At 57.9% G+C, this 22,450-nt stretch overlaps 1 protein-coding gene across 1 annotated transcript in view; it reads right to left on the reverse strand.

Annotated features, from left to right (window-relative positions):
* Positions 1-16,808, reverse strand: part of CLPB (caseinolytic mitochondrial matrix peptidase chaperone subunit B) — a 79,884-nt gene extending 63,076 nt beyond the window's left edge. The window contains exons 1-2 of the mRNA XM_050911533.1: positions 16,402-16,808; positions 12,474-12,525 (exon numbers count right to left, since the gene is read on the reverse strand). Of these exons, the coding sequence (XP_050767490.1) occupies positions 12,474-12,525; positions 16,402-16,411 (62 nt within the window). The 5' untranslated portion in view covers positions 16,412-16,808. The remainder of the gene's footprint in view (positions 1-12,473; positions 12,526-16,401) is intronic.
* Between the last annotated feature and the right edge of the window lie 5,642 nt (positions 16,809-22,450).

Consider the following 22,450-nt stretch of genomic DNA (forward strand, 5'->3'; position numbering starts at 1 on the left):
TCCTAAAGTTATATCCAACCAGCAATACCAATGCCTAAGCTTTGGCTCACGTCTCGAACATAGTCAAACACAGTTCTCCCCGCTGCCCTGAGAAACTAGCCAGATAATTGTCATCCAAATTAGATGCCTAAAACGATCCGTATCCCCCTCCAGCTGAACTTTTTGCCCTATTAGACTGAGATTGGGGGGCATGACAGACAACAGGCAGATGAGTTCAGCCAAGCTCTATACAGAAGCACGTCGGATAACTCCTCTGAGTCAAGTGGGTAATTTGACCATCCTTTTTTGACAGGAGGGGTAGCGAGCGCTGGTGCCCTGGTCCTGGATGCTCTGAACTGCTCATCAGGCACGTGGACTGAGATCCAATAGCTAAAAAAATAGAATAGTAACTGGTAGCCTTTATTCATAGCTCCCAACTGTGGTTCAAGAGGCCACGACCTCTGTAAATGATCCACAGCACCAACAGAAGACTTATGTTCTCTTTACCAGGGTTACAATTAAAAGTTTAACGATAATGAACTATTTGGCAGGTGAACAATAGGTCCTTGCTCCAGAAAAGTTTGATACTTGATACTACACGGTAGCAGAGGAACAAATTTTCATGCAGAATCCGTACCAGATCCATGCTACACAGATCTGCACGTCACTAACTCCGGGCAGGCTGCAGCTCCTGCATTATCAAATGGTCCTGCAAACTACAGTCTGAGGTGCTGCACAGGACCAGCCTGGGCTCCCCTCAGGATACGTCCTCATGCTTTCTCCTTCTTCCAGCCCTAATCACCAAAAGCAAACGATAAGAGCATGCTGCCAGCTCTGTTGCCTGAAGAGCACTCCCAGACAGCAGATTGCTTAAAGGAGAAATATCCATGTGCAGCCACAAAGCTTTCCTGTCCCTGTAACGTAGGACGTGCCTAGATACACAGATGATGGCAGCCTGTGCGCGGGGCAGATTGCTATCTTTAGAGATCAGCTCCCATTGCAGCTATGCATACGGAGGGTGTTTGCACTCACAACAGAGAGATAAGCAAGCCTGACTCAGATCCACGGCCACTGCTGGTCACAGCAATTACCTGCTCTTGCTTGGAGGGATGCTGCCTGCAGGAGAAATCCACACCGCGGCTCCATCTGTGCCACCATGTGCACCGTGTCCTCCGCGCAGGCACAGAAAGCTGCTCCTTCAGATGCAAAACCGCTCGCTTGCTGCCACTGCAGGGACCGGCTTCAGCCCCAGCTCCCCCAGAAACCACGGGGAGCTGCAGCCAAGCCCAGCAAGAGACGGGGGAAACCTACACTGAGATCTTACTGTCTCCCCTCCGACCCACCCCAGGTGCTTTGAAAAATCCTTTCATAGCCATCGCGACGCCCAGTCACCTTCCACTCTTCTCTTAGAGCGGCATGGAAGGACGCCTACAAGTTATTTCTGAATTTCATTTTATTTACTTGGCCATTTGAAAGCACTTTGAACGCAGTAACTTCCACCTCATCCCCTTTCTACAGCGTGTCAATTTGACAGCCTAACAGCCACATAAAATCCAGCAAATAAGCGAAAGGAAAATATTGCTGCAATGGAGAGGACGCCTGACAGGGGAACCCAGGAGAGGCAGGGGGAAGCCAGACACGAAACCTCCCAAGGTGCGACGGCATCAGCTAAGCAGGGATTAAGGCAGCCATACCCCTTCAGGCTGGGAGCTTTTGCCTGACAGCTAAAACCTCACAGCCCAACACCTACCACTTATTAACATCTGTAACGGGGGTAATTCACAAAGTATTAGCCCCCTTTGCACTCGACCACGGTATTAATATGATTTAACATTAAAGCCGCCAACAGACCGTCCTGGTGGCCTTCCACCAGCCACCGGGTCGCTCTGCTGCAAAACCTCGGTCTTACTTCCGTGTGTCGTCAATTTTAACATTTGTTTTCTCCTGAATGGGAACCGCAGCTAAACGCTTTAGCACCTCCTCGTGAGACAGAGGACAGGACGGCAACCTTCACTTAAAGCACTTTGGAGCCACTAAAAACTAAATTTTCACTCACTGGAAGGCTTTTTTTCTCTACAGACGTACTGGAAGGGCTTATTGAGCAATGAATTATCTTCACTCTTAGATAAAAAAATAATGAAATAAGATCCTAGTCCAGCAGTCAAACCTGTTAAAACATAGTGCATCCAACAGGAAGGATGCTGGAGCCTCTGCTGCGGGATTCGATTACAGGCTCGGAGCTAAGATATTAGAATTAATCAAGTAGTTTTCCATTCAGGAATCCAGATAATCGTAAGCATCTGGAATGCCACATGACCGAGCCCAGTGAGAGAATTACTAGCATCACATCATCTAGCATAATATGCATTGACATTTCCTTTAGGAGCTGGATTTTTTTTTTTTTTTTTTTTTTTTTAAATCATTGCAAGATGCTCAGCAACTTAACAGATTTTCTAGACAACTGAACTTTATGTTCAGGGTCTTCAAGCCTATCATTAATATTTTCCCCGCCTGATTTAATGATATGACAATCGATAAAGCGACGACCACTGCTCAGATCCTAGACAGCCAAATGTATTTACCAGCAGGAGTATTTTTTTTAATTAAATAAAATCCTCTGATCAATGTTTAGGATGTTTATCCACATTTTAACCAAATAAGATCCAGGACACTCACTCTTACCTCCTAAGGAGTTTCTCATGCGTTTATAGCTCTATTAGCACCATTTTCAGTGTTTCTCAAATGACGAACTGGTCCTCAGCTGCAGCGGTACCACCAAGACCCAGTCACTAGAAGAACCCTGATAAAGAGCCGGTGGTGTGTTTGGTGGTGTGTTTGTATTTTAAGGATTTTGGAAAAAACTTTTTTTTTTTTTTAGGGTTTTAGGGGAAAGCTCGTCCACTTCTCCAGACAGACGGGGTATTCTGCGTGAACAGATTTTCCTGACAGGTTTCTAACAGTTAGAGAGCCTGCGAGCGAGCAGCGACGGCTCCCGGTCCTACTCTTGGACAGACGTCCCCTCTCCCTGCAGAGCCTCAGCTCCGAGGGCAGCAACGGGGGCCCTTTGCAGAATTGAAGACTTCTCTGGAAACGAACAGCGGCTCCGGAGGAGCCCGGGGCCTGGCCAGCAGAACATCACCGGCTGCTCTGGAATTTGCCGGAGGAGCCCGGGCAGAGCGGCACCCATCGCTTTGTGCGTACGCCCTATTTTAGCTCGAGACAGCAGCTCCCAAAGCTTCAGCGCTTTGATCCACTCAGAAGAGAAAAAGAGCCCAAGTCGGCCGCGGCGACGAGCCTTCTCCCCCCGCTGCCCCCGGACAGATGTGCCTCCTATTCACCCCGCTGCCGGGGTTCTGGGTGACTAACTCGGTGACACCGCGCTCACAGCCGAGCCCAGAGGGCATGTTTGAGTTTGTGCTCAGAGCCGGGAGCATGCCCAGCGCTCCCTCCTGACAGGTGGAGGAAGAGGAAGCTGGAAACTTGAACTTTCGCAACAACAATAGCTTCTGTTTCTCTCGGCCACTTAAAAATTTCCCCCACCCCTTCCCCAATATGTCACTGTTTAACTGCAGGGGTGGGGGACACCCTCAGACGTGCTCACCCTCTCGGGACTTGCCCTCCGCTTTGCAGAAGAGGGAGGGAAGAAAAACACCCAAACCCAACAATATCTCCGAAGATGAAAGCACAGTCCCCGTTAGAGGCCAGGGGAAGGATCCGCCTGCTCAGGAGAACACGGCGAGCCGCTGAAAAGCCTTTGATCTTGCTGCTGTCTTCCTCGAGATAGCTCACGTCTGCTTCTCAACTCCTCAGGATCATCTCAGGGCCGGTAACACACCACGGTGCTTCGTCCAAACACACAAACCCACAAGGCGTTGGGCAGGCTCGGTGCGGACGGTTCAAGCAAGGCTCGGGAAGGGAAGGGACGAGGAGCGGAGCAGCGTTTTCTCTGCAGCTCCCAAGGCAAGCAGGCAGGCAGGCTGCTCCCAGGACACGGGGGTTCCGGAGGTGTCGGTGCCCCTAACCCAGACAGCACAAACAGGGCATGTGGAGAGGCAAGCGGCCAAGGAGAAACTCCTGGAAAGAGATTTCCAAAATCTCTTTGGCAAGCTCTTACAAATCCGAGTTTCAGAAGGGAAACCGAGCTCCCAGATGAGAGCGGGGTTGTCTGAGGGCACAGAGGGTGGGCGAAAGCACCGCGGGCGAGAACACACATGATGGGGAAAGCCCAAGTGGCACAACGCGAACTTGAAGAGGCTGATACAGACACAGCGAGACACTGGTCTTCGTCCCACGCCTACACAGCCTGCGAGATGCTCCAACACTACGAGTAGATTCTGTTTTTCAAAACAGGCTGAAAGAGGGAGAAAAGGACGGGGACGTACACACCCTGCCTCCTGCTACTGCCCAGGGAACAGGGGAGGGCAGGAGTCGAGAAGCGCTGGCTTCACTACTGGCTAATGTGTGCTACGGTTGGCATCACCAGGTTCAGGAGGAAGAGAAAATGTAGCCTCACCTGAAGGAGCCCCGATTCATTGCCGGCTTCCCAAGTCACTGCAATGCAACAGCTAAGTTGTGCGTTGGAAAAATACTACACCAGCCTGACAGTCTGTCTCTGGCAGTGGCCAGCAGCACGTAGTTGGGGAAAGAACATGAGTAATCACTGTTCGCAGAGGGATTTGAGCATAATACGCTAACTTCTGGCAATCCACAACACCCTGGTTTCTGAGCTGGAGGTGACACGTGGTTACCTGCTAGGCTTAGCCTGCACGAGTCTGAACTCAAGTTTCAGACTCCCTAGCATCCACCAAGTTTCACAGTTTATGTGCTGCGTAAGAAAGCACTTTGTATTTGTTTTAAACCTGCTGCCTGAGATCTCCCTGGGTGCTCCTTGGCTCCTGAGCTGTGAGGGAACTGGAATAATTGCTCCCGTTCGTCACTATCGCTCGCGGTTGTACAGGCCACTTCCACACCGGCCGACTGCCCTTCCCGGCGCCGCCGCCGCCTCTCCTCCAAACCCAGAGCTGCTCGGCCGTCTCCCTCACACAGAGGCTATCCTGCACGCAGCCCCGCTGCTGCCAGAGTGATAAACACCTACATTAACTGGAATTAATCCTGTGATGGCTACCAGATGTATTCCACACATACAGAAACTACCACGCTTCCAGCCATGCCAGATGAGTCGGCGTCTGCTTCCAGGGAGAGGGATTTGGGCACAGTAAGGGGTTTAAAGCTGTTTGGGAAAGAGGCATGAGATCTCCTGCGTCTTGTGGCTGTGCTGGCTGGACACCGACTGCAAAGAGATTGGTCTTATGACTCAGTGTGCAAACCCCATCAGTCCTGGGAGGACAAAATACAACAAGAAGCATGAAAAAAGATCACTGCAGAGGAAGCGTTAAAGCAAAACGCTCCTGCAAAACCAGTGGGAAACTAGGCAGCGACAGCAGAAGTTACCACTTTATTTCCCATCTTTCCTCCTCAGTCCTTGCTGCCCTGTTTGGGAAACCTGCTCTGCGGTGCTGCCTGGTAAAGGCTGTCCCCTTTCGGTTTCTCAGCTATCCAATACAGGAAAGCACGGTGCACGCAAGCCTCCTCCGATATTTCATAGCCAACATGAAGAAATCTGGGCTGATGTATCTGCTCCAAGCCCCCGAGGCCACGCGCCAAATCAAACTCAATAACCAGTCAAAAACTTCCACTGAAACAAAGTACTGTACAACTTGGTCTACGCATTAGGAGAAAAGATTAAAGGGGACATTTACAGGAAAAACATCTGTTTATCCTAAAAAACCCAGGTGTCCATTAACTCAGATATATACTAACAAATACAGGCCCGGTGAGGGTAAACAGACAGCGTAACATAAAGCGTGTAGCAATGGAAATAAATGTAATTAGAAATAATCTTCCAATCCTGTCTCCAACTCACTGCCACTGCTGAAGACGTTTCAGAGCTGTTTAGGACAGAAGATAAGGCACACGTCTGGCTGGTGGCCAGAGGCAGTCGTGCTTCGGTACCCGTTGACATGACTCCTGCATTTACCCTACAAAGCATTCAGCCGTCCCTCGAGCGTAAGGCCCCACGGACGATGTTCACAGTACTGCTAATTATTCTGAGACAGGAAGATGCTCCGACAGGTACGAGACGGGATATCTGCTCCCTTAAGGGCCCACACCCTCCGCACGGTTCCTTCCCGTGATCCGGTGGTTTCCCAGCTGCGGGCACGACTTTCTGCCTGGAGCTCAGGACAGCGGCGTGGGCAGCGCAAGTCCACGTGAACTGCCAGTTTGTGCTCGGTGGGGGCAGAAACGGGGCTGCCAGGTCCAGAGAGAAAAGCCACCAACGGGGTGGCTGAGCTCCAGGAAGCTCTGATGCAAACGGCCGACGTTCAGCTCCGATTTGGGCTCATTTCAGACAAGGGACTTCCAAAAATCCGTCCTGGGATTGAGGAGGGTGTTGTTCCAAGTTGGTAACCAAAGCCTGATTCACTACAGGGGGATTTTTTTTGCCCAGTCCGTGATTTCATATGCAGTTTCTGAATTCTTTAACGAACCCTTGAGATGGGAAGCAAACAGAAGGTGCTGCTGAACCCCCAGTCCACCCCCCGAGCTGGAGAGAACGGAAAGGGAGACAAGTGCCATGTCCAGGAGCACAGTGTTTTACCTCGAAACAGACTCGTCTTCACGGATCTATTGTGGTCCTGGCAGCTTAACTCCACTCCTCCTAGCCATTTAAACATAAAAAGATATAAAAGGCGTAAAAGACAAGGACAAATACTGCTCTGGTCTAGCTGGGAGGACTCTTCAGGTCCTGCCACGTCACACATGCCCCAGAGCAGAAAGGGCTCGCATCCTTCTAGAACAGAAGCCTTGCTTTCCAGCACATCTCACCACCGTGCCAGGTACAGATTAGAAAGCAAATCGCCACCACGACTACACAGTTCAGCCAGTGCAGCAACTAACACAGCCCGTGAACCTTCAGCTCAGTCTCCTGCAGCTGACCACAGCCTCAGGTTTAATCTTTTCCCACTAGCAGGCCAAAACAGCTTGACAGCGTGTGCCCTGGGCCAGAGGTATTTTCATGGTGGGGAAACAAGTCTGGCCCTGCCAGCGCGCACCTCACGTATGCCATACGCTCCGGAGTACATCCCACATCAGCGTTTCTGCGACTGATCTGAATTAGAGCTACGCGGGGACTGAACACCCCTGGAGCACCGTGCTGGTGGGCAGGAAATCTCTCTGTGACAGCAAGGGGAGATGTTATGCTCTCCGAGGACTGGAAGCAGCGGACAGCGAGGCCGGTAACGGACCAGGACCACCCTCCTCCCAACTGGGCAGAGCGGGGTGTTCTTGCTGTTGGGATCGGGACCATTTATCAGGTGTAACCCCGCCACGGCCAGCAGCCCAGGCTGGGCCAAACCCCAGCTTGCTGCGGAAAGGGGACTCTTGCTCGATGAGCTCTGCTGCCTACAAAACAAGGGAGAAGAGACAGACACAGTCTGGGAGGAGGCAGAGCAACGATGAGTCAGAGAGGACAAGATGAGTGATGCTCGGCTGCTTGACCAAAAGGGAGAGATCACCGTTTGGGGCGATCAAGCTTGACTTAGCTGTTTCTGTAACCCCTCCACCTAAAAATCAGTCTGGAGAGAGCAAAACCAGCTGCAGGAGCTGACACGGAGCTTCCTGCCCCACCACCAAGTCTGTGGATCCCTCCGAGAGCAGGAGAGTGCCTGGTCATCTCCAGATCTCATTAACATGCAGATTTGGGTTGCTGCCTGCTGTTATGAATGAGCCCGATAACATACGCGCCGTGTTTCCATGAGTCACAGTCGTACAGTGCTTATGAGAATACTGTTCCATCATATTTATCTGGCGAGGAAACTCTGCTGTACGCCTGCACTTTTGCGGGTGGCTTATTAAGAAACAAAGCTGGAACACAGAGAATCAATATTAATACTGAATATAAACACAAGGGGGATTGAGGCAGTAATTCTTTATGGCTTTGCTTCTTGCTTTCCCTCCAAACGCGCGGAACAACTGAGGTTGAGGGAAATTAAACTATCCACATTAATTAGGTGTTATCTTCTGTACTGGCTAACAGCACGAAAGGCTTGAAGGGAATAGATGGTTTGCCACACGCTCCAAAGGGAATGGTCTCAGAAGTTAACACCTTCCTTGATCTCGATGAAGAATTCAGCCTGGTTTCTCGCCTTTAACAAGCGGGTAAGGATGAGAAAACCTGTCTGGGAGCTGAGAGGAGACAGAGGGAAGAGGAGAGCCTATGGCTCAGGGGCTGGATCCAGCCTTTGGACACGCCATCCTTCCTGCAGCAATACTAACATGTGCGTTCCTGTGAGGTCTGCCTGGTACGCTTGAAAGGCCTGTTCATCTTTAACCAAGGAAAAAGTTGCTGGTCGGAATAATGCGAAATTCCCCTGAACATAAGCCTCCCATTCATTTCCGATATTCATAAGCTTAGTCTTTCCAAGCCGACTGAGAAATTTCTAGTGACTGGCTGAACTAACACTCATTATGTCTCATCACTCTCCCTATCTGGCAGTTCAACAGCAAAAAGGGACCCAGAGAAAGCCTTTCCGGGTGAGGTGCTCTGTACACTGTTTGTGAGCAGAGCTCAGCTGGCTTGTATAAGTATCCCAGCTCAGACTGGGAGAGACGCTAGTGCAGCGGCACTGCTGCCAAGCAGCCCGAGGCACAGCCGAGGGTCCCTGACACAAACCCTCCTTTCAGTCCCTTCAGCCCAGTTTTCACCTGCGCCTGTGGTTCTTTGGGTTCCCAGACAGAAGATCGGGACAGGCGTAGGATAGCTTGGCTTCCAAGATCAAATGCTTTTAATTTTGTGTAACTGCATCACTTATTTTCCACCTCCATTCACGTCCTGACGGCTGGAACAAAGCAGCGTGTTTGCCTGCAGCCTCGTGAAACGCGAGCTCTTTAGTGGAGCATAATCCGAGGAGTGTCATCCGCTTCCTTACACACATGGAAGTACTCACCATACAGCAGCACCCTGCTATCTGTCGCTTCTCCGTACGTCGTTTAGGAGTTCTGTAGCTGCCTGATGTCATGCTCCTTTAACCGTTGCCATTACCCCATTTTCTGACCTTCCTACTCAACTGATGTGATTGACTTGAACTAATTTGAGGAATACGAGGATGAGATGTAAATACCCAGAAAGACGCAGCGAGAACACCCATACTGGAAGATTTACACTCGACGATGGGGAGCCTGAGATCTTATGGCAGGGTGACCTGCTCTGAAGAGCCAGCCTCCAAAAAGCCAGCATCTTCTCCGGCTGATGATTCTGCTGATGCTGCTCCTGCCCCTCCATCTTCCACGTCATGCACCCTGTCCCCGCGTATTTAAGGTGTATTTCTGAAGTCCCCACATACAACCCCTCCTTACATTAATTCCTACCGGAAAAACTGCTTCACCCTTCATTGCACCAGGTCACCGTCACACTTTTCAGGAACACAACCTCAAAACAGGCAGCAGATTATGGACACACATGCCTGGGCCTCTACACCTCCCGTTCTTTGACTAGCGTTCATTTTAGGAACCAGATACCAGTTATCCTTGCTGGCATTCAAATCCTCTATGGGGGTTTCCCCCAGGATGATAGCCTTGACCCCATCATCCTACAGGTAGCTGTTAGGGTGATGGAGTCACCCTCTTCCAAGAGAGAACACAGAACTCTCTTGGGATAAGGGACACAGTTATCCTAAAAGCTCTTCAGTTCTCTGCTTATAGCACGGCCTCTGCTCCAAACGGCCCTGGAGCCTCTCTCTACCCTGTTTTCCCTCTGCAGTTAAGCACAACTATGACTTAACTCATGGTTTCAAAATCTTCTTCTTGGTACCTCACACCACCCTCTCTCACATGTCCATTTTCTACACTTCAGACCAAAAGATTGCATTTCCTAGTCATTGTATTACGATGTTTTAATGCGTAAAGGGCCATGACAAGCCGTCAGCTGAACAAGGCACTTGAAAAAGGCCAGCTCCCCAGTTCGTGCAGCAAGGAAAAACAAGTCCCCAGCAGCAGATGAAGAAGCATGTAGCAGAGAACGCGGTCTGGAGAATTATAAACATCTGGCTGCTTCTTCTAACAGTCTTTGAGCCAAAAGGCTGGAGAACTGAACATCATCAGTAACTGCTCCACAACAGGAGCAACAACATGTCTCTGCTCAGCTTTCCCGGCACGGCCTAATGAGACAGGTTCCTGAACAGCAGAGAACACGTGTCTTGAATTGCTCTGTGAAGCCCAAGCGAGACAGCGCGCAGGAGTTCAGCCCTACCACACCACCGGCTTTTCACCGCCTTTAAGTTATTACACCAAGACATTAGGCCGTGGGAGAGAGTTTAAATGAGTCTAAAGCTGTGTTGGAAAACTGTCACACCAGCCTCCCCTCTCCTAACTCGCCACCAGCGAGCTGTGTGGACCAGGGGGGAGAGCAGGCAGGGGACAGCACTGTCGGGGAGGGGAGGACGAGTCCCCAGCAGGGTTTTACCTGGACGGCGCTGCCCTCTCCCGGGTGCAGCCCACAGCGCTCAGCCAAACGTCACGCTCCTGCCCTGCTAACGCTGAATTTGGGCTGTACCCCTTGCAGGTGGCAAGAGCAAGAGCCCTTAAGGCAACCCTGTTGGTGCCTCCTCCGTCAGCTCCGCAGCAGCTGTGGAGTTCCTGGGCTGTGGAAGCTTGTTGTAAAGCAGAGGCCGAAGCTGCCTGCAGCAGGGAGAGCCAGTAGTTTTCACAGTCCCCTGCCCGTGCCTGGCAGGGAAGGCGTGCGCCAGGCACAGGCAGGCAGGGAGCTCCAAACACAGAGGGTGCTGCAGGGGGGAGGCAGCTCCCCAGGGAGCGGGACTGGAAGGAAAGAGCACAGAAACAAAGGGAGAGGCCGTGGACGTGCAGCACAGCTGGAGTGTGTACAGCCGCCAGCCCTTCCCCGCTCAGGGGGAGCACAGAGCATCCCTCTCGCTGCTCTGCCTGACCAGGCTCACAAATCACCCAGACATCCCTAAGCAGCAGCTTCCTGCAATTACAAGCAGCAGAACACATGTGCCAATTAGCTGCACACCAATATCCTCTTCGGTCCTTGATCTAGGCCAGATCTCAGCCCCGGGGTGCAGCAGAGCCAGGCTGCTTCCTCTGAGATCCCGGAGACTGGAAGGAGCATCCCCTGGCTGCAGGCCAGGAGGGCTCTCCTCCCCTGCCGCAGGAGGACGCAGGAACAGCAGCTCGCAGCACCGAGCTCCCTGGATGCCTTGCACTGGGTGGGAGATCTCAGCCAGAGAGAAAGATCGGTGTGGTGAACACAGGAGAGCAGCAATGTCTGCTCCTGTCCTATGCAAGCTGCCAGGCTACCAAAAAAATCTTAATTCTGTACCGGTTGAGGGCAGCGCTTGGGGCAGGGAGACCTCATCACCATGGGGTTACTGAGAGAGACCAGGCAGGACGGCCAAGCTCTGCCAGACAAGCGGCTCCGCCTGGTTCTCACACACTTCTCTTCACCCTGCGTTTTCAGGACATTTGTTTCCCCCACACAGCTCCAGACGAAGTCCCTGGCACTCGCTGCAGATGAGGTCAGCGCTGGCCTGCCAGCAGACGTATTTCGTTAATGCAGCACTGCTGCTCACAAACCATCCTGGGAACCGCTCGAGCCAATCCAAGTCCCTCCCCAGAGCTACAGCCGCAGGAGGATTCGGTGGGCAGAGAGCAAACATGCCTCTCGGGGACTGGTCACACGCTGGGCCTGAGAAACATGCTCGATTGTTAACACCCCAGGGAATTTAACACCGCTAGACAGCTCCCGAACGATGCCACGGCACAACCCCAACAGAGGCAGGCAGGGCCAACAGCAACAAGAGCGCTGGAGGCCTGTCGCCTGTGGGACAGGAGCACAGGGACAGCTCTGGAGATGTTCCACTCCCTAACGGGCGCGTGCTTGGTCACCAACCGGCCATTTCCCTGACAGGTCGGCTTGGGTGGCACAGGCAGACCTGAGCTCTCTCCTGTGCTCCTGGTGGGACACAAGGCCCTGTCCGGGCCGGAGAGCTGCTGGCTCAGGCTGAGGAGCCCACAAGGTCTGTTTGTTCAGAGGCAGACCCTCACAAAGGAGGCTCTGCCTGGCTTCTGGCCTGGAGGGGTACGTCCACCCCACGCTGCACTGCACGGCCTCACGCTTTGTCCTCTCGCAGCAGAGGGATCTGCGATCCACCTTCCACTTCACAGGTAACTGTGCTCACCATCCCTTCCGACCTGCTCTGGATCCGAGATGGCGAGGTGAGCACCCCAAGGGGTGTGGGGGCAGCCAGCCCCCGCTGCTCTATCCCAGGAGCAGTGCCCTGGGACACCTACCCAAACAAGCGCCGACTCACAGCAGGTAACGAGGATGAGCCCACCCTTCCCCAAGTGCTGACAGAGCTTTCCTGCCTTCCCACCCCTCGGCAGCGCTGTTCTCTCACACCTCTCTAAAGCCTGCTCACCTGTTGACTTCCGAAACGTTGTTGATCCTCGCAGCTTCCAGCAGAGCATCTTCTGAAAACAGAGAAAGAAGAGAAAGCAAGTTAGTGGCAAAACATACACACGCAAAACATACACACGCACGTAATAACCCGGAGGTGGCACAGGCCACTGCAGCAGAGAAGGCAGGGCCTGCGCTTACAGCTCTCATCAAACGCCACAGGTTAGGAAGGATTTACTTCTGCGAGCAGGTTACTCCAAAATCCCTTGCTTGCCTGCTGACTTACCACAGCCTCCCTGCAAGCCCCGGTGCTAGGCTCTGGGGAAGGCAGGACTGAACAGCAGTTCCCAAAACACAGTCGCAAGCGGACACATGGGAACCTGTGTGCAAGCTGAATCCCCGGCCTGGCTGCACAAGTCCCTTCCTCGCCTCTCCTAGCCCAAACGCAGACGTTCAGCCAGCTGAAACGGCAGCTCCCTGCGTGCCGCATCGTAACACGAGAGAACCCCTGGCCAGCAGCACCTCCACGGACGCAGCCAGGGAGGTGAATTGCTCCTCCCTGGGAGACCAGTCTCCCCAGCCTGCCAGAGATCACCCACGTCTGCAGGAAACCACCTCCGCTTACAACTGTGGGTGCTGCCAGTCTCTGGCTCAGAAGGTGCCACGGGATGGGCCCGGCAAAAGGCTGGAGCGGAGGGGAAAGGTCCTGCTGGGGCAGCCGGGGCTGGGGGCGAGCCAGCAGCAGCTCCAGCAAGGAACCAGCTGCGTCAACAACTGGAGAAACAAAGGCTTCTCCCGTGTTTGCAAAGCGAACCCTGCAAACGGCGGGCTCCGGGGTGCAGCAGGCATGACGGGGCAGCTGGCACTGTCACCCCAGGCAGTCACAGCCTCAGCCAGAGGTTTCCAGACACCACCACAAGGCCAGGGAGTTCCTACCGTGGGCTCTGAATGACACCTCCTGGCTAGAGAGGTAAGGACAGCACCCCAGCTCTGACTCTCAGAGATGCACAGAGCTGCTGGAGCAGGAGTTGTTCAAAAACAGTGCAGCCAGCAGAGCTGCACCGGGGCATTTGGGAAGCTGGGACAATTCTCCCCAATTCCTACCCGCCTTCAGGTGCTTCCTGCTCTCTCCCCAACCTTTTCTGCCTCCTTTCTCTTCTCCAAGTCATTTGTGCCCGTGGCTCGGCCTTCTGCTTTCCATCTTTAACCTGGGTTCCTGGAGAGCAGCCCCAGCAGACAGGGCTCTGTCCTGCGCGCCCCATCCCCTGGTCCTGGAGCGAGGGTCCCTCTCTCGGGGCACAAACACAAAGCCATAACAGGAGGGAGGCAGCGATTACGGCTCACCCCAGCAGCCAGCTTTCTGCAGAGGTTCGAGCTGCACCGCAAACCTCAACGCTTCCTCCGCTGCCCTGAAAGCAACGGCACTCAGCGCGTTGCAGGGAGCTATTTTGGCTGACGGATGTCATCGGTGCATCCAAACTAAGAGCTTTCCAGCACAAATTGCTTGTGGTCTTATTAGCAAAGTCGAGATCAGTGGGCACTGCGGGTTTACCTGGGCAGTGTGCTGTCTCAAGGACAATGCACCAGGCTGAGCGTGTCAGAGGGGAGCAGTGGGCACATTTGTGTGTCCCCCCGGGGGATGACGGCTGCTTGCTGCCCCGAGTACCGCAGCAGAGCACCAGCAGCACGGGTCACTCACTCCTGCCTGAGACACGGGGCAAACTCCAGGCAGTTGGGGCCTGGATTTTGGTCTCCGAGTTACCGAGTGTTCAGCCACGCAGCCTGGACTCAGGCCCAGCACAGTGTCCTCCTCCCAATCATAGAACCACGGAAGGGTTTGGGTTGAGGGGACCTTCCAAGGTCACTAGTCCAACCCCCTGCCACCAGCAGGGACATCTTCAACCCGATCAGGTTGCTCAGAGCCCCGTCCTACCTGGCCTGGAATGTTCCAGGGATGGGGCATCTCCCACCTCTCTGGGCAACCTGTGCCAGTGCCTCACCACCCTCAGCGTAAAACATTTCTTCCTTCTATCTCGTCTGAATCTCCCTCTTTCAGTTTAAAACCATTCCCCCTTGTCCTATCGCTACAGGCCCTGCTAAAAACTCTGTCCCCAGCTTTCTTAGAAGCTCTTTTATATATTAAAAGGCCACAATAAGGTCTCCCCAGAGCCTTCTTTCTCCAGGCTGAACAACCCCAACTCTCCCAGCTGTCCTCACAGCAGAGGTGCTCCAGCCCTCAGCCCTTTTGGTGGCCTCCTCTGGCCCCGCTCCAATGGGTCCGTGTCTTTCCTGCGCTGAGGACCCCAGAGCTGGACGCAGTACCTGGTAAAGAACAACGTGGGGCTTTCCCAAACCCACCTGCAAAGCGAGAGCGAGGGGAAGGCTCTCCGACACACGGCCCGGCTCAGCGAGCTCTGCAGGGACCCCTGAGCTCTCCGGGCCTGACCTTCTGCAGCCGCGTCCCTGCATCCCTGCCCTCTCCGGGAAAGCATCCCGCCTGCTTCCCGCACTCTCCCCACCTCCCTGGCTGCGGGGGTTTGGGGTGTTTGTGGCTCTGTCCCCTCTGCCTGCAGCCACGGCCATGTGGCTAACTCTAAACGCTAACCAGTCCACAAACCGGCTCCTGCAACAAAGCCAGGCCTCGGTCTTGCAGACCTTTCCTCAGCACTAATTACACAAGACTCCCCATAATGATGGTGAAACCTCCTGGGTAACCGACCCGGCAGCCCAGCGCAGCAGTTGGCGCGTTACTCACAGGGAAACCGACCTCTGACGTGCCTGAAACCACCGAGTAAGTGTCCTGCTCTGAAGTCACAGCCCCTCCTGCCCCAGGCCTGTGTCACACCAGCGCATGAGCTCGCTGCCAACAAGCCCGAACCCGTGAGCACTGGTTCATGACGAAGGCACCGCAGCGAGCAGGGAAGGCCCCCCTCGCGCACGCACCATCTCCTCTTCTGGAGCTTGTACCGATCCTGGACCCTGACCTTGCCCAGCTGAAGGTGTGAAGGTCGATGCCCTGTGTGCCTGGCACACAGCAGGGCAGCAAACATGTCTCTGCTCCAACACCACCTTGTCCAGTAACACCAACAAGGCCCTCCATCTCCTGTCCTGCGGCAGGAAAGCGGGGTGACGACAACCTGGGGCAGAGAGGCCAAGCGTAGGACTGCACCCCAAATACTCCCAAACACAAAACGCTGCACGAGTGCCGAGAACGGGACTCGCTGTGGCGCAAACCTACAGTTACACACCAACCTAAAAGCATGCAACTTGCCCCAGCAGATCGCCGGGACTATCCTGTGCGCTTCAGCTCAGACACACACGTCAGCCTTTCTAGGCCCAAACCTAATGCTGTGGCAACAAGGGCTTGCGGCCACCCACCAACTGCTTACTTCCCACAGCGGGGTGGACAAAAACCACTCCGTGAGAAACCTTGGGCTTATCAGGGTGGTAACTCAATCCCTTCCCAACTCCAAAACCTTTGTACTTGCCCAAAATATCCTACGTGCAAAGCAGAGGACTGGGGAGAGCCGGCCCTGCGGAGAACATGGACCCTGACAGCTCAAACCCTCCCCTGCCAGCCTTCCTCACCCACGGGGACTCGGAGCCAGGTCCTCTCCCAGCACACATCACAAAACCATCTGCAGAGATGGGCTGGGCTGCAGCTGACAAGAGCGTTGGCTATTTTATCTTGGCGGCAAACGTGAGGATGGTTATCTTCAGGCTACAGAAGTGTTTGGGTATCCATCACGGACCAGCACACCTCTGGGCTAGGGATCAGGGACAACACTTTCCCTGGAGGGTCTCCCAGGCCAGCACCCGCAGGCAGGCTCCATCTCCAAGGAGGGACCCCCACGCCCCCCTCCCCGAGGGGCACAAGCTCCTCTGCTCCGCATCAAGCCCCCTCCCGCCCCGGGGCTGGCCGCGCCAGGACGGCGAGCAGCAATAGTCACCCTTGGACATGTGGTCCCTGATGTAGCAGTACGCCAGCGCAGCGACGAGGGCAGGCACCGCAGCTCCTGGGGGGCAGCTCCCGTCTCCGCTCCGACGCCCGCCGGGGTCTCCTCCACGACGACAGCGACGCTCAGCACCCGAGGGCCACGGCGCCGGCTCTCCAAGGCACGCCGCGAGGCTCGACGTCCCCGGCACGGGGCAGCCTGCGCCAGCCAGGCCGGTGCTACGCGGCCTGGGGCTCCGCAGCAGGACCAGGCCTGAGACCTGCAGCCTCGGCCCCTCTGCCGTGGGGGTCCCCTTTGGGCCTGGCCCCGTATCTACGGGGGTGCCCCTTGGGGTCGGCTCCGCTGCCAGGGGGAGCTCCCCACTGCTAGGGGGGAGCCCCCCAAGCTCGGCCCCACTGCTAGGGGGGTACCCCCGGGGCCTGGCCCCACTGCTAAGGGGGAGCCCCCCGGGCCCGGCCCCGTTACCAGGGGTCTCCCCCCCGGGCCCGGGCCCCGCTGTCGCCCCCCCCAGGCCAGGCCCCGCCATGGCAGCCCCGCGCTCGGCGGCGGCGTGGGTTCGCGGCGCCCCCTGGCGGCCGAAGTCGGGAGCAGCCGCGGCCCGGCGGTCCCGGCCCCTTCAGCCACCGCCGGAGCCCCGTAGCCCGCCCGTGACGGCGACAGCCACGTCCGAGACCGGAGGAGCCGCGCCAGCCCCGGTGGCGGCGGGCGGGACGCCAGGGAGGCCAGCATCGTCCCCGCGCTACGCCGCTCGCACCTTTCCCCCCCCCCCCCCAAAAGGCCGCTGAGGCCGGCGAATCAAGATGGCGGCCGCCGGCTGCCCGGCGCGGCCAGGGCGTCGGCGCGGGGCCGCGCGCAAGGCCTGCTGGGAGCTGTAGTCCTCGCCGCGCCCTTCGCCTCGCCGCCGCCGCCGCCGTGGACTACAGCTCCCAGGGGGCGCCGCGGCACGGCCCGCCCGGGGCATGCCGGGAAGCGGCGCCGGCTCCCATCCCGTCAGACGGCGGTGCGGCGGGACCCGGGTTCAAGACCCGGCCGGGCCGGCACGCGCGTGCGCGCACACACCTGGGCACGCACGCGTGCGCACACGCGCACACGCGCACACACACCGGTGCGCTGGCACGCCGGCAGTCACAGACACGCGCTTGCACGCACGCACGTGCCCAAGCACGTGCCCTCATGGACGCGCGCGCAGGGGATGCGCCTGCGTGCGTGCACACTCGTGCGCTCGCACGCATGCATGCGCACGGACATGTGCACTCACACGCATGCATGCACACGCAGAGGAGCACACGTGCATGCACACACACGTGCACTCACATGCATGCATGCACAGAGGAGCACACGTGCATGCACACACACACACATATGCGCTCACACGCATGCACGCCTAGGGGTGCACACACGCATGCACACACATAGGCGCTTGCGCACGCGTGCGTGCACAGGCATGCACGTGCACGTGGGAACTCATACACACCTGCGTCCGCACACATGCACTCGCGCACACACTCTCTCGTGTGTGCACACACATGCAGCCGTGCACACACGCTGCAGGCCCTGCGGGAGCCCTTTGCACCCCTGCGCGGGGCTTGCACACCCACAGGCGCTCCCCTCTCCTGCAGCGGCCCTGCTGTCCCCTGGGAAATCCCGGGTGTGCACCCCGGGGTGAGCAGCATCAGGACAGGAGATCAGGGCTGGGAGCGGATACCTCCGGGAGCCTCCGCCGGGGGGATTTGCACGCCCGCCGGGGGGATTTGCACGCCCAGATGGGCTCGGTGCTGCTGATGTGGGAGTTGCGTGGGGGGCGCGGGGCTGGGGAGCCTCTCCCTGCCTTGCACCACGCTGCCGGAGGAGCTGGAGATCCGCTCCCGCGTGTCCCATTCCTGCTCCGTGCTGCCGTCCCTGGGGACCCTGCCCCGTGCCGTGGTCTCAGAGGGGAGCGGCCGGCTCTGTCCCACCCTGTGCTGCGGCAGAGGACAGGCAGGACAGGCAGCACCCAGAGGGTCCGGGACCCTCCCCGCCGTCCCACCGAGCCGTTAACGCAAGGCGAACGGTAAATCTGCCCTCTGCGAGAAACGCTTCTCGGCGGATGATAAAGAGGCGCGTAACTGGGTGCCTGCGAGAAAGCAAATGCAGAACTGTGGTTTTTGGGGACAAGATGACAGGCAAGCGGCGCGCGGGGTTTCGCCGGGAGAAGGGCTCGCCGCCAGGCGAAGGAAATGGTCGCTTGAATTATGGTGCAGTGGTCGGGAGTGCTTTTTTCTCAGCCCTCGTATATCTGGCGTGGAAAGGAGCGCGAGGACGGCAGGCAGGCTGTTAGCAGGCTGCCTCTCCTGTTTCTCTCCTCCAGGCCCATCAATATTTCAGAGCCGGAGGAATTCGCCCCGTCTCTCACACGCACTTACAGCTCCAGGAGGAAAACGGGCGTTCCGGCTTTGCTATTTGGTGAAGAAAGTGATGTTAAGCCATGCCACGGGCAGGGGAAGCTGCAGCTGCCCCGAGCCCTTTTCCACGCCGGGGTTTCTTGGGGTCTGCAGCCGCCAGCGCTCCCCGTTTCTTCGTTATTCCAGCAGCCGCTTGCGCCGTTTGACATTGTGCACCGTCACTTCAGCGCTTTAACGGGCTCTAACAAGCTCGGCGCCTCACGCGGCTTCTGGGTGTTTCACCTGGGTCGTTAACAAGCTGCACTTGAGCAAGAAAAATAGAAGTTGACAAAGAAATCAGGTTTATTGAGAAGAATTGGTTCCCTTGCACGCATTATTAAATATCTGCTCTCTGCCCACCAGCCCCCCGGAGAAGAAGAGCTGAACGCGGGGCTCACGCCAGGTGCTGCCGAGCCAAACGGTGCCGAGCCGTGCTGGAAAGCTCCGGGAAGATCACGGGAGCTCGCCGGTGACCGTGGCGGCAGCTCAGCCTCCCGCAGGAAACCCATTTTCTTCGACTCGGCGATAAGCCTTTATAACCCAACGTTTGCATCTCTCCCCCGGCTCCCAGCGGCCGCCGAGCCCCCCCCCAGCGCCCGCAGCCCCCGGGGGAGCCTGGCAGCCTGGGCCACGTTTGCACGGCTAATTTAGCCGTGCACGCTGCTAATTAAAGCCTGGCAGGGAGATGCAGAACGGAGGGGCAGGGTTAAAGGCCGGCCCCGCGGCGAGCTCGGCACCCCGGCTGTGCCGTGATCTCCCCCAAGAGCTGCTGGGGGTGCACGGGGCGACAGCGGGGCGAACGGACCGGCTTTGGGGGGAGCAGGGGGCAAATGGAACCCAGACGGGCCTGGAGAGGAGGGGAGGGAGCTGGTCCCTCGCTCCCCTCCCCGTCCCCACCGCCTGGTACTGGGAGCGTCCAGAAATCGGCGTTTCCGCACCCAGCGTGGGGCTTCAGCTGGGTTGTGAGTCGTGTCACGGGAGCTGCTGGCAGTGCAGGCAGCCCAGTTCCCCCAGTTCCCCAGCCCGCTTCCCCCAGCCTGACTCCCTGGCTCCCCCAGCTCCGCTCCTCAGCTCCCAGCTCCCCCAGCCCAGTTCCCCCAGTTCCTCCAGCCCAGTTCCCCCAGCCTGACTCCCTGGCTCCCCCAGCTCCGCTCCTCAGCTCCCAGCTCCCCCAGCCCAGTTCCCCCAGCCTGGCTCCCTGGCTCCCCCAGCTCCGCTCCTCAGCTCCCAGCTCCCCCAGCCCAGTTCCCCCAGTTCCCCCAGCCCGGCTCCAGCAGGCAGCTGGCTCCCTCGCCCCGTGCCCCGCACGCAGGCAGGGTTTCTAGGTCTGCGGATGACGTCTGTCCTATTTTAGGCTCGGGTTCCGCACACCGCGGTGTGCACGGCAGGCCCCGTCTGGGGACGTGGGTGTTCCTGCTCCCGAGGGAGAGCTGGAATTGCCCGGGGACGGGGGAAGCAAAGCCGGGCTGGGAAAGGCTGCGGGACGCTGGCACCCGCTCCGCTTGCCGGGGACAGGGTGGGAACAAACCCCGGGTTTCAACAGCGGAGCAGACACCGGGCTGCCTGGAAGCGCTGGGCGGAGGGGGACGAGGGGAGAGGGTCCCCCCTGCACCGGCCACGGCAAAGCCCAGCGGCTGCAGGAGAGCCGGCGGCCGGGTGCCCAGCCTTGTCCCCAGCCCTGCCTCGTCCCCAGCCCTGCTGTCACCCACTGGTGACGGCAGCCGGGTTCCCACACGCAGCTTCTCCGCGTTGGGCTGGGACGGGGTGATCAAAGTCTCCCTTGGTTTTGTTTTTTTTTTCCCCTGGGTCAGGACTGCCGGGAGCAGCAGTGCGGCACGTCCAGCCCCGCGACGCAAGGTCCCGGTGTCATGGGCGCCGAGCACCGTGACACCCTCCGTTAACCCCGCTTCTCCTCCGGTCACCACATCCCGGGAAGGGCCCCATCCTCGGACACGCAGCCCGGGAAGGGGCTCTGTGCCACCCACCCTCCCCGCTGCAGGTCCCAGGCTGCCGGGAAGGGCTTTGCTTTGCTGGGCTAAGCAAACGCCGCGCTGCTCCGTCCTCCTTTAAACGGTTATTCACGGCAGCGGGAGCTGGAAGAGCCTTCCTTCGCGTTTCCGAGCGGAGAGAAAGAAATCCTGAGTCTGCAGCATTTCCAGAGCCGGCTGGGAAGCCCCAGCTCTTCCAAAAATCGCTTCCTAGTCATCATCGACGATGGCAGTGTGCCCTCCTGCTCCCGGCCAGCTGCACCGCGGTGCTGCCGCAGCAGGGCCTGGCACCGGCACGGCGGTGGGGGGGACGCGCGCTTGCCGGGCACCGGCCCTCCGTGTGCCCGGCGGGGAGGGATGATGCTCGTGTGCTGCACGGGAAGCCGGTGGCGGCACAGCCACGGAGCACGGAGTCGGGGAGAGGGTCCCGGTCCTGCACTGTCGGCACCCATGGTCCCTTCCGCCCCTTCGTCCCGTCCCACGGGAAATCCCTCGAAAGCAGGGAGGACGGGGTGCAGGGTGGACGCGGCTCGGCCGGGTCCTCTCCTGGCAGCACCCGGGGCCCTGGGGCGAGATGCAGGAGCGCGGTGCAGGACGGTGTGAGTGTGCCTGGGTGAGTGTGTGTGCACCCGTCTGTGTGGTGTGCACCCACGTCTGCGTGCAGGACGAGCAGGGATGTGTGTGTGCACCGTGTGTGCACCACCGTGATGTGTGTGCACCCACATCTGTGTGTGCAGGTGTGAAGTGACGTGTAGTGGTGTGCACCCAAGTGTCTGCACCCACATCTGTGTGCAGGCGAGGGACATGTGTGTGCACCCGAGTGTGTGCACCCATGTCTGTGTGCAGGCAAGGGATGTGTGTGTGTGCACACCCGACTGTGTGCACCCACGTCTGTGTGCAGGCAAGGAACGTGTGTGCACTCGAGTGTGTGCACTCATGTCTGTGTGTAGGTGAGGGATGTGTGTGTGCACCCAAGTGTCTGCACCCGCATCTGTGTGTAGGCGAGGGACATGCGTGTGCACCTGTGTGTGTGCACCCACGTCTGTGTGCAGGCAAGGGACGTGTGTGTGCACCCGTGTGTGTGCAGGCGAGGGACGTGTGTGTGCACCTGTGTGTGTGCACCCATGTCTGTGTGCAGCGGATGAGGGCACGCGTGTGTGCACTCGCTGTGTGCTACGTGTCACTCCTGTGTGTGTAGATGAGGGACGTGTGTGTACCCGAGTGTGTGCACCCCTGTGTGTGTGCAGGCGAGGGATGCGTGTGCGCACCCACGCCTGTGTGCACTCAGGCGTGCGTGTGTAAAGGCCCGGGGCGCGTGCGCGTGCGCAGGCAGTGCAGGCACCTGTGCGTGTGCCCGGGCCGGCCGGGTGTGCCGGGGGCGCGCACGGCGGGGGGGGGGGGGGGGGGTGGTGTGTGCACCGTGCGGGTGCCTGTGCGAGTGCAACAGCGTGTGTGTGCGCGTGTGTGCGTGTGTCCCCGCTGCTCCCGGGGCCGCCCCCGGGCTCTCCCCCCCCCGGAGCAGCTCCCCCCCCCCCCCCCCCCCCCCCCCCCCCCCCCCCCCCCCCCCCCCCCCCGCCCGGTGCTCCCGGCGCCGCCCCCGGGCTCTCCCCTCCCCGCTGCTCCCGGGCCGCCCCC

This window comes from Gymnogyps californianus, chromosome 1 (assembly GCF_018139145.2).
Source record: "Gymnogyps californianus isolate 813 chromosome 1, ASM1813914v2, whole genome shotgun sequence".
NCBI classification, from domain to species: Eukaryota; Metazoa; Chordata; class Aves; order Accipitriformes; family Cathartidae; genus Gymnogyps; species Gymnogyps californianus.